Raw genomic sequence first — 12,312 nt, 5'->3', positions numbered from 1 at the left:
TAAATATAAACCTCTACATACACTGAAACCCGTATCAGTGTTATAATTTCTGCTTCGTCTCCTCAAAGACTACTTTAAAAACCTAACAGAATTTACCCCTTCTATTGATTTCTTCATTCCTATATTCCAAGTGTCCTTACATTATCTCTTACTTTGTATCTGATAAACATCCATTATAGCTACTATTTTAGAACCAATCCAATGGCAACAAATTTTCTTAGGGTTCCTTCATCTAAAAATGTGGTTATTTCTCCTTTATTCCTGAAATATATTTTTCCTGGATACACAAATCTGGGGTAACATCAGGGTTTTTTTCTTTCAGTACTTGAAAAGTGTTGGGCTACTCCCTTGTGTCTTCCATAGTTTCTGACGACAAATTTGCTGTCATTCAAATTGTCATTTCCCTAATGGTAATGTGTTGTTTCCCTTTTAAAACTTTTTCTTTGGCGGGTGGGGGGATGGGTCAAATAGGTGAAGGGGAGGGATTAAGAGTACACTTATCATGATGAGTACTGAATAATGTACAGAATTGTTGAATCACAAAATTGCACACCTGAAACTAATCTAACACTGTATAGTAATTATATTGGAATTTTAAAATACATAAAAAATTTTTTAAATATATATACAAAGATTTTCTTCTTTTGCCTTAATTTTCAGAAATTTAACTACAATGTGATTGTGCATGGATTTCTTTAGGTTTATCCTGTTTACAGTTTACTCGGCTTCTTGGCTTACATCTTTTGCCAAATTTGGGAAGACTTAAGCCATTATTTCTTCTATTTTTTTTTAACTCCACATTCTGTCCTTTCTGTCTAGTCCTCTGATGACTTAAATGTTATATCTTTTGTTATTGTCCCACAGGTCTCTGAAGCTAAGTTTACTTTTCCATTTAGTTTCTCTCCATTATTCAGACTGGATAATTTCTTTTGATCCATCATTAAGCTAATTCCTTCCTCTGTTCTTTCCATTCTGCTATTGAGTTTATCTAGTAATTTTTAAATTTTTGTTAGTCTATTTTTCAGTTCTAAAATTTTCATTTGATTCTTTAAGTTTTCTATTTCCTTGCTGCAGTTTCAAGAGTGTTTTCATTTGTTTCAAGAGTGTCTCTTCATCCCAATGGCTAACAGACACATGAAAAGATGCTCAACATCGCTCATCATCAGGGAAATACGAATCAAAACTACATTGAGATACCACCTCACACCAGTCAGAGTGGCTAAAATTAGCAACTCAGGAAATAACAGGTGTTGGTGAGGGTGTGGAAAAAGGGGAACCCTTTTGCACTGCTGGTGGGAATGCAAACTGGTGCAGCAACTCTGGAAAACAGTGTGGAGGTTCCTCAAAAAATTAAAAATACAATTACCCTATGACCCAGCAATAGCACTATTAGGAATTTATCCAAATGATACAGGAGTGATGATTCATAGGGGTACATGTACCCTAATGTTAATAGCAGCATTATCAACAATAGCCAAATTATGGAAAGAGCCCAAATGCCCACTGCCCATCAAATGATGAATGGATAAAGAAGAAGTGGTGTAAAAAAAAAAAAAAAAAGATGTGTGTGTGTGTATAGTGTGTATATAGTGTGTGTATATATATAGTGTGTCTATATATACTGTGTGTGCATATACATATGTGTGCATATATATATATATATATATATATATATATATAGTGTATACAATATATGTGTATACACACACACACACACACACACACAATGGAATACTACTCGGCAATGAAAAATAATGAAATCTTGCCATTTGCAACAACGTGGACAGAACTGGAGGGTATTATGCTAAGTGAAATAGTCAGAGAAAGATATCATGTTTTCACTCATATGTGGAATTTGAGAAATTTAATAGAAGACCATGGGGGAAGGGAAAGAAAAAAAAAGTTACAGAGAGGGAGGCAAACTATAAGAGACGTTTATTTTTATTTTTTAAAATTTTTGTGTATGTTTTTATTTATGAGAGAGGGAGAGAAACAAAGCATGAGCAGGGAGGGGCAGAGAGAGAGAGAGAGACACAGAATCTGAAGCAGGCTCCAGGCTCTGAGCTGTCAGCACAGAGCCCGAATGGGGCTCAAATGCATGTACCACAAGATCATGACCTGAGCCGAAGTCAGACGCTTAACCAACTGGGCCACCCAGACTTTTAAATACAGAGAACAAACTGAGGGTGGAAGGGGGTGGGGAGGCAGGTAAAACAGGTGATGGGCATTGAGGAGGGCACTTGCTGGGATGAGCACTGGATGTTGTATGTAAATGGTGAATCATGGGAATCTACTCCCAAAGCCATGAGCACATTGTATACACTGTATGTTAGCTAAATTGACAATAATAAATTATATAATAAATAAAATAATGTAAGTAAATAAAGATGCAAATTAAAAAAAAAACAAGAGTGTCTCTAATTGCTTGCTGGAGCAATTTTACAAAAGCAGTTTTAAAACCCCTGTTGATGATTCCAATGTCTTTGTAATTTCAAAGTTGGCATCTGTTGATTATCTTTTCTTCTTAAAGTTTTCCTGATATTTTACATGACAAATAAATTTAGTCTGTATACTGGACATTTTAAGTATTGTACTATGACATTCAGATTCCTGTTTAAAACTTCTATTTTAGTAGGTGGTCAATCTGCTTAGATTCAGAATGCAATTCTAGGCTCACTTTTGTGGTCTGTGATTCATATGTCAATTTCGTATATGAAGTCTTTCCGGTGCTCTTCTGGTTTTCCCCATTTGTGTGTTACCTAGATAGCAGAACTCTACTTCACTTACACTCTGCATGGATTTGGGTGGGGAGAAGCACTGCCTCATTTCAGCAGGACAAGGATGAAAAATAGAGGACTGTTCACATGGTGTACTAGAGCGGAGCACTATCTCGTAATGGGGAGGTTAAAGTCAGTTTTGCCTATAGGCTCAGCTGGGAAGGGACCCACTTATTCTTATAAGGGAAATGGAAATCAAGAGCTCCAACCACAGGCTCCTCTGTGGATGGAGGCTGCTTCCTTACTTTAGAGCATAGAAGGAAGTCATAGTTTTGCCCACAGAACTCTGCAAAATAAGGGCATCACTATGTTAACACTGGGTAGTTGTGAAATCCAGAGTCCCACCCACAGGCTCTGCTGTAGAAAAGTGCCACCTTGCAAGTGGTGGTGAAGTGAAAGTCAGAATCTTCCCACAGACTCCAATGAAGAGAGGCACTGCCTAATTACTATAGTGGGGAGGGGTAGAAGTCAGTGTTTGACCTAAGGCTCCACTGGAGAGAGACATGTGTTACTGCACATGGGGGTAAGAGTGTGTGTATGAGATGGAGTAGTTCCACTATTGCAATGCCTATTTGGGTAGGTATGAGGGTGCAGCTTTTTATTGCAATGTTTGTCTGGAGAACAGAAAGGATAGATTAAAAGGTTTCTGTCTTGCTGTGCCATCCTTTGGCTTAAAAAAAAAGGCTTTCTTTGATGCTTTTTGTGTGCACCCAACAGTATATCCAGGTTGTGGGCTTCTCTAGAGCCCAGGCCAAAGTATATGGGAGGCAAGAAAAAACAACAATCAGGGAACTCACTCAATCCTTGAGTCCAAAGGTCCCTAATCACTCCACCTTCTCTTCCTTTACTTTCAGAGTTTTCTGGCAGGTGATTTATGGGTTTTGTCCAGGATTTTTGTTGTAATTACTAAGAAGAATATACAGAATGTGTTTATTCCATCTTGTCTGAACCCAAACCTTGTCACTCATGTTTAGCCCTGATTTTGTGTGTCCTATCACTCTCCTGTTTCCAGAGGATATGGGCTGGGTTTTTACTAATCTTTCTATTAATTACGGGCTTAGCAAAGCATGTCATATATGACATATCCTATCAGCTTACTAGCTATAAGAAACTGTGGATACAACTTCTTGGCCTTTACCCACCATTAGGTTCACAATGCAACTCTTAAGTTTGCTCATTCATTCAGTAAATACCTATTTTATGAAAGCTTCTGGAGCTACAGCAGTGAGTAAGACAGTTAAAATCCCTGGTGTTAAGGAACTTAAATTCCATTGACTGGGATGGGGTGGAGGGACTGCAGGCATACAAATAATGTATTCTCCTCAGATTGAACAACATTCAGTGTACTATGTCTCAGTTAATATTAGGAACATACATTGAAAAGTTGCAAATATTCAGAAATCTAAAAATTTGTAATTGGCATAGGTAAGATAAATTTTTTCACTTGGTATAATGGAATTTTAATGATCTAGTAAGCTAGTTATCAACTACTTACCACATAGAGTTGTTTCCACAGACTGGCCCATTCTTGTAGAGTTGCTGTAACCTCAGTCACAATAGAATCTTCAAGTGGAACCACAGTTTCATACTGCCTACAACCAGAGCCACAACAAACAGCCACATTATCTTTGATAAAATACCAGAATGCTATCTATTGACATTTTAATGTGTGTAATTCAAATTTTAAATTCATGCAAATATAAAGGAGAGGTACGTCCAACTGATTAAAGACTCTTTTGCAGAAATATGATGCAACAATGTAAATGGACTGAATTATGGGGCGCCTGGGTGGCGTAGTTGGTTAAGCGTCGGACTTCAGCCAGGTCACGATCTCGCGGTCCGGGAGTTCGAGCCCCGCATCGGGCTCTGTGCTGACAGCTCGGAGCCTGGAGCCTGTTTCCGATTCTGTGTCTCCCTCTCTCTCTGCCCCTCCCCCGTTCATGCTCTGTCTCTCTCTCTGTCCCAAAAATAAATAAACGTTGAAAAAAAAATTTTTTTTAAATGGACTGAATTAATGTAAAAATACCTGGGTTTTGCTATATAAGTCCTCAATTTTACTTTTAGAAATACTGCCTTTAAAACAGACTTTTTAAGAAAAAAGAAATAAAGAGGGCACTTGTGATGAGTACAGGGTGTTGTACTGAAGTGTTGAGCCACTATACTGTACACCTGAAGCTAGTATTATACTGTATGTTAACTAGAATTTCAATAAAAATACACAAAAAAGAAAAAAATAAATACAAAATAAAGATTTTTAAAATAATTTTTTAAAGTTTATTTTTCAGAGAGATATAGGGCGAGGAGGGAGGGGCAGAGACAGAGGGAGACATAGAATCCAAAGATGACTCCAGGCTCTGAGCTGTCAGCACAGAGCCCAAAGCAGGGCTGGAACCCATGAACCATGAGATCATGACCTGAGCCGAAGTCAGACACTTAACCGACTGAACCACTCAGGAGCCCCTAAAACAATTTTTTTAAAGACTGTTTTTAAGTCTTTTTCTTTAAGGAAAGACCATATACTGCCCAAGTCTTGCTTAAATTAATTTTTTAAGTTATTTGTGCCCTTTAACACTTAACAGTAATGCAAAGATCTGATGGAAATGAGGGGAAGGGGACCCACGCACTGATTTCTAAAACATTTTATAAACCCTTCATTATACTGATATTCTATTTTCTTAGAAAACTGTGTCAGTAGAGGAATTCTGATCCTGGTAAGGGTCAGAAAGGTACTGGGTTTCCCTCAGCCTACCTCGTAAGCAGCATCGACTGTGGTGCCATTCCCTGTGCTAACTGCCAAGGATTTATCAGTGAACAAAAGTGGACAGGGTTCCTATCTTCAGAGAGCTCTTGTTCTGGATAGGGAATTAACAGACAAATAATCACAACATACATAAATGAACAGTGATGAATCTAAGAAGGAAATTAAAGTGTACAATGAGAGATTTTAGCTGGGAGACATGATTTAAAAAGAAAGGATCAGTGAAATCTTCTCTGAAGAAGTAGAATGGCCCAAAAGATGCAAAAAGGTCATGACAGGAAAAGTGTGTGGAGAGGGAGAAAACCAGGTATGGTGTCACTTGCAGAGGAAACAGTATACAAGAAGCCACCAAAATTACAAAGAATTTCACATAAACAAGAACTTTAAAAAAGCCAGTAATGCTGAAGCCAGCTCTGACAGGGCCTTTTCAAACAATACTAAATGTTCCAGATCTTAACTCAAGTAAAACAACTGAAAAGTTACTGGAAGGTTGTTCAAAGTAGGGGCATAACTTGGTAATATTTTTATAATGTCTATGCCAATTGTGAGGGATAATGAAATATTTTCTGGTATAAAAATTTTATATACTGATATGCTGAGGTGATTAGAATCTATAATTCTGATTTATTAACCATATTCAACCACCTGGAAATAGCAAAATATTATACAAACGATTATCATTATGTATTATGTCTTTATACAGTATGATAGGTGACAAACCACTGTGTTCAAAGATGACTCAGTACATTAATATTGAGTATCAATGAATATATGTTACTTGATGGTGTTTTATGGCTTTATTGTTGTATTTTGTGTGCTTCAGTCCAACAGATAAAAAGAATCTTCTTGGAATGATGCCAGAGAACTATCCACATTGATCAAATTTATAAGCTGATTAAAATAAAAACTTCCAAAAATTAACAACTCAGGAAACAACAGTGTTGGCAAGGAAGCGGAGAAAGGGGAACACTTTTGCAGTATTGGTGGGGTTGCAAACTGGTGCAGCCACTCTGGAAAACAGTACGGAGGTTCCTCAAAAAATTAAAAATAGTGGGACACCTGGGTGGCTCAGTTAAGTCTGACATCGGCTAGGTCATGATCTCATGGTTTGTGAGCTCAAGCCCCACATCAGGCTCTCTGCTGTTGGCACTGAGTCCACTTTGGATCCTCTGATTCTCTCTCTCTCTGCCCCTCCCCCGCTCTCCAGTGTGCATGTGCACACACAGGCGCTTGCTCACTCTCTCTCAAAACAAACAAACAAAAATATTAAAAATAAAGCTACCCTATGATCCAGCAATTGCACTACCAGGTATTTATCCAGATGATATGAAAATGCTAACTCAAAGGGGCCCATGCACCCCAATGTTTATAGCAGTACTATCAACAATAGCCAAATGATGGAAAGAAGCCAAATGTCGACTGATGAATGGATAAAGAAGATGTGGTATATATGTACAATAGAATACTACTCGGCAATCAAAAAGAATGAAATCTTGCCATTTGCAACAACATAGATGGAACTAGAGTGTGCTATGCTAAGTGAAGTAAGTCAAAGACAAATATCATATGATTTCACTCATATATGGAATTTAAGAAACAAAAGAACATAGGGGAAGGGAAGGAAAAATAAGATAAAAACAGAGAGAGAGGCAAACCATACAGACTCTTAAATACAGAAAGCAAACTGGAGGGCTGCTAGAGGGGGCATGGGTTGGGGATGGGCTAAATGGATAAAGAGCATTAAGAAGGGCACTTGTTGGGATGAGCACTGGGTGTTCTAGGTAACTGATGAATCACTGGGTTCTACTCCTGAAACCAATACTAACAGTATGTTAACTAACTAGAATTTAGATGGATGGATAGATAGATAGATAGATAGATAGATAAAAACTTTCATCAAAGGCTTAAGAGTAAAATGGGATATATTTTTTTTCCTTGTGTCACTAGCATCCAAGGCAGTGACTCCAAGACTCAACTTTACCAATTATTTCAGGTACTACTACAACAGTTTAAATAAATGGTTTAATTTAGTTTAACTCTTAAAAATAAGTCATACTGAACTTCTCAGATGAAGGAGAGTAAGCCAGTGACAAATGACAGATCTGAAAAAGAAGTCTTAATGACTTACTACAAAAAACTGAATTCAAGGAGAAGACATCCTTTATTTCTTCAAATTACTGGATAACTGCATATAAACATTAATTTCTGAAATTATTTTTATATTCTATGTTTTTAAGAGTGCTACAGAGATAATCAGGAGATTTATAGAAACAATCAGGGAGATCACAATCTTAATAACAAAATTTAAATATAAAGCACAAATAGATGCTATGTGACATCAACTATAAGTTTTTGTGCAGTTCTGAAGGAAAATGTTCACTGTAAACTGACGATAAAGCTTCATGAAGGAAGTGAGGTTCCCAAAGGAAGGTTAGGTTTGAAAAGCAAGGAGGTAGAGAGAGGACCCTGTAGGCTGTAATAAGCTATAAAAAAGGTACAGAGAAAACAATGAGCAAAACATATTAAAGAGGATTCATGCTGGGGACACACAGGTAACTGAAAAGACAGAAGGTATTATCAGGGCAAGGCTAAGAGATTTAAACCCGGCCCTATGGAAAGAGACACAGGAGATGTTATAAGAGTGTTGTGTTTTAAAAGAGAGAGGGAAACAGAGGCGCCTGGGTGGGTCAGTTGGTTGAGCATCTGACTTTTTTTTTTTTTTTTTTTTTTTTGGCAAGTAAAGAATTTTATTATTTTTCTTGTTTTCTTTTTTTTTCTAAATATAATTTGTTGTCAAATTGGTTTCCATACAATACCCAGTGCTCATCCCAACAAGTGCCCTCCTTCCTGCCCATCACTCACTTTCCCCTCTCCCCTACCCCCATCAACCTCAGTTTGTTCTCAGTCCTTAAGAGTCTCTTATGGTTTGCCTCCTTCCCTCTCTGTAACTTTTTTTCCCCTTCCCCTCCCCCATGGTCTTCTATTAAGTTTCCCAAGATTCACATATGAGTGAAAACATATGGTATCTATCTTTCTCTGCCTGACTTATTTCACTTAGCATAATACCCTCCAGTTCCATCCACGTTGCTGCAAATGGAAGGATTTCATTCTTTCTCATGCCAAGTAGTATTCCATTGTATATATAAACCACATCTTCTTTATCCATTCGTCAGTTGATGGACATTTAGGCTCTTTCCATAATTTGGCTATTGTTGAAAGTGCTGCTATAAACATTGGGTCCAAGTGCCCCTATGCATCAGCACTCCTGTATCCCTTGGGTAAATTCCTAGCAGCGCTATTGCTGGGTCATAGAGTAGATCTATTTTTAATTTTTTGAGGAACCTCCACACTGTTTTCCAGAGTGGCTGCACCAGTTTTCATTCCCACTAGCAGTGCAAGAGGGTTCCCGTTTCTCCACATCCTCGCCAGCATCTATAGTCTCCGGATTTGTTCATTTTAGCAACTCTAACTGGCATGAAGTGGTATCTCAGTGGGTTTTGATTTGTATTTCCCTGATGAGGAGTGACATTGAGCATCTTTTCATGTGTCTGTTGGCCATCTGAATGTCTTTGGAAAAGTGTCTATTCATGTCTTCTGCGCATTTCTTCACTGGATTATTTGTTTTTCGGGTGTGGAGTTTGGTGAGTTCTTTACAGATTTTATACTAGCCCTTTATCCAGAGCATCTGACTCTTGATTTCATCTCAGGCCATGATCCCAGGGTGTGGGCTCGAGCCCCACGTAGAGCTCCACAAGGAGCATGGAACCTGCTTGAGATTCTCTCTCTCCTCTCTTCTCTCTCTCTCTCTCTCCCCTCCTCCCCCACTTGCACTCTCTCTCTAAAAAATAAAAAATATATTTTCTAAAAAAGGGGGAGGGAAATAAACCATGAGAGACTCTTAAAGATAGACAACCAACTGAGGGTTGATAGAGGGAGGGAGGTGGGGGATGGGCTAAATGGGTGATAGGTATTAAGGAGGATACTTGTTATGATGAGCACTGGGTGTTATATGTAATTGATGAATCACTGAATTCTACTCCTGAAATCAATATTGCACTGTATGTTAATTAACTAGAATTTAAATTAAAAAATGTTTTAAAAAGAGTGTTTGGGGTGCCTGGGTGGCTCAGTTGGTTGAGCGTCTAACTTCGGCTCAGATCATGATCTGTCACTCTGTAAGTTCGAGCCCTGAATCAGGCTCTGTGCTGACAGCTCAGAGCCTGGAGCCTGCTTCAGATTCTGTGTCTCCCTCTCTCTCTGCCCCTCCCCTGCTCATGCTCTGTCTCTCTCTGTGTCAAAAATAAATAAACATTAAAAAATTTAAAAAAAAAGTGTTGTGTTTTAATAAGATTAATTTAGAAATAATGTATGGAATAAAATGGAAAGTTTCATATATTACATCCTCAGCTATTTTAACCAGGGACATCTATGGGAAATTTACATTCCTATTTGAAATTTCTAAGGCTTTGGACTCACTTCAATTTATACTAATCAAGTTTAAACTAAAACAGATTCATACTCTGGTTTCTCTTCAAATTGTATAAATCTTTCACCTTTTAAACTAAAACAGATTCATTTTTCTTAGATTATAAACACAAAATCAATATCCTAAAAATTCCTAAAATTCAGATAGAGTATTATTAAAAACATACTATTGCATAGGCCAAGCAGAAAAAACTGCTACTGAACCTCACTTGGAACTATGGCTTTTAAAGGTCCTAGAACTAAATAGATTGGGCCTAAAGCAGTTCCCTCCTCCCCTCAGCCTAGGGTCATGATCTGCCATAGCCCAAATATAACCATGGGGAAAGAGATTTAAAATATTATTGTAGAACTTGGGTCTACATTGGGCCTTGGGAGCAAGCAGAGGTAACTGCATAAGCACTATACAGATGTGCTCAGAGGGAGAGAAGGAGGGGAAAAACAAAATCACTTCTAAAAACCAAAATTCTAAAACATATGAAAAATATAATGGTCAAGGTTTAAAAATAATATTAAAAATCTCCTCAGATTTTTATAAAAGTCTGATAAACATTTTTATATGTTTATAATGTTTAGAGAGGGATGCCTGGGTGACTCAGTCGGCTGAGTGTCTGACTTCGGCTCAAGTCATGATCTCATGGTTCGTGGGCTCGAGCCCTGTGTCAGGTTCTGTGATGGCAGCTCAGAGCCTGGAGCCTGCTTTGGATTCTGTGTCTCCTTCTCTCTCTGCCCATTCCCACCTGTGCTCTGTCTCACTCTCTCAAAAATAAATAAATGTAATAATAAAAAAATTTTTTTATAATGTTTAGAGAAATTAGTTAACTTCCATTTAAAAAAGAAAAAGAAGCAACACAAGCAAAAACAAATAAAACAAGAGCTAATGAATGTGCAAAAGAACCAACTAGGAATTTTACAAATGAAAAGTATATGAAGAAAATGTCCACTGATGGTTTAATAGAATAATAAAATGCAATACATATATATAAGGGAATATTATTCAACATTTAAAATAAATGAAATTTTGATACATGCTACAACATGCATGAGCTTCAAAAACACTATGCTAAGTAAAATAAGCCAGGCACAAAAGGACAAATATTGTGTGATTCCATTTATATGAGGAACCTAGAATAGGAGAATTCATAGAGATAGAAAGAAGAGAGGTTTCCAGGGGCTGGAGGAAGTGGGAATGGGAGTTACCTGTTTAAGAAATATAGAGTCTCTGTTTGGGATGATGAAAAATTCTAGAGTTGAATACTCAAGAAGGTTGCACAACATTGTGAATATGCTTAATGCCACTGGATTGCACTCTTAAAACTAGTTAAAATGCTAAATTGTATGTTATGAATATTTTATCACAATTTTTTAAATGTCAAAAAACATTAGCAGTAGGGGGGAAAAATCTCAACAGAAAGGATACATGCTGGACAGAATTCAAAAGAAAATTAGTAGCAAGGGAGTAGTGAAGAAATCACTCTAGAATGTAGGTCAAAGCAAAAAAGTAACCCAAAGTATGAACGAGTACTCAAGAGACATGAGAGATAAGTGAAAGAATTCCAACCTACTCATAACAGGATTCCCAGCAGAAAAGAACGGCAGTGTTGCCGAAAAACTGTGATTAAACCCCAAATGTAGAGACAGAGTTGCCTTCCACTATACAACCAGAAGATAATAGACACTTGATTTCTCAGCATTTCTATTATTATAGTACAGGCTCATAACCTGAGCTCAACCTACCACAGACTTAGAAAGGAAAACCAATTACCCAAAGAAGAAGAGAGTAGAAAGAAATCAATTTGGTGGCAGCAACAGTCAGTTTACATTTATTTATTTTTGAGAAACAGAGTGAGACAAAGCGTGAGCAGGGGAGGGGCAGAGAGAGAAGGAGACACAGAATCTGAAGCAGGATCCAGGCTCTGAACAAGAGGTCAGCACACAGCCTGATGTGGGGCTCAAACCCATGAACTGTGAGATCATGACCTGAGCCAAAATTGGACGCTCAACCAACTGAGCCACCCAGGCACCCCCAGTGACAGTTTAAAGAGGCAGCAGTCCTGTGGGAGCATTCAGTTTTAAGTTGGTGAGGGGAATGAGGAGGCAGAATTAAATATGGTAGTCAGGATGTGTCTCACTGAGATTTGAGAAAAGGCCTGAATGAAGTAACAGAGTTTTAGCCAGGGACAGTACTCGAAGCATAGGAAACAGCATGAACAAAAACCTTAAGGCAGGAGCATCCCTGATATGTTCGAATAAAAGCAAGGAAGTCACTGTACCTGAAGTAGACTCAGAAATAGG

The 12,312-nt window shown here is 37.8% G+C and overlaps 1 protein-coding gene across 15 annotated transcripts in view; it reads right to left on the bottom strand.

Annotated features, from left to right (window-relative positions):
• The window catches only part of DOCK3 (dedicator of cytokinesis 3), a 585,953-nt gene that overhangs the window by 371,922 nt on the left and 201,719 nt on the right, over positions 1-12,312 (bottom strand). For 14 of the 15 annotated variants that reach the window (XM_045492946.1, XM_045492954.1, XM_045492948.1 and 11 more), the window contains one exon: positions 4,273-4,369. The exons of the other annotated variant lie outside the window; for it this stretch is intronic. In XM_045492946.1, coding sequence (XP_045348902.1) covers positions 4,273-4,369 — 97 coding nt within the window. The remainder of the gene's footprint in view (positions 1-4,272; positions 4,370-12,312) is intronic. 15 annotated transcript variants of the gene reach the window in all.

The sequence above is a fragment of the Leopardus geoffroyi genome, chromosome A2, assembly GCF_018350155.1.
Source record: "Leopardus geoffroyi isolate Oge1 chromosome A2, O.geoffroyi_Oge1_pat1.0, whole genome shotgun sequence".
NCBI lineage: Eukaryota > Metazoa > Chordata > Mammalia > Carnivora > Felidae > Leopardus > Leopardus geoffroyi.
Note: the sequence above shows the minus strand (reverse complement) of the source record. Positions and strands in the feature narration are given on the sequence as shown.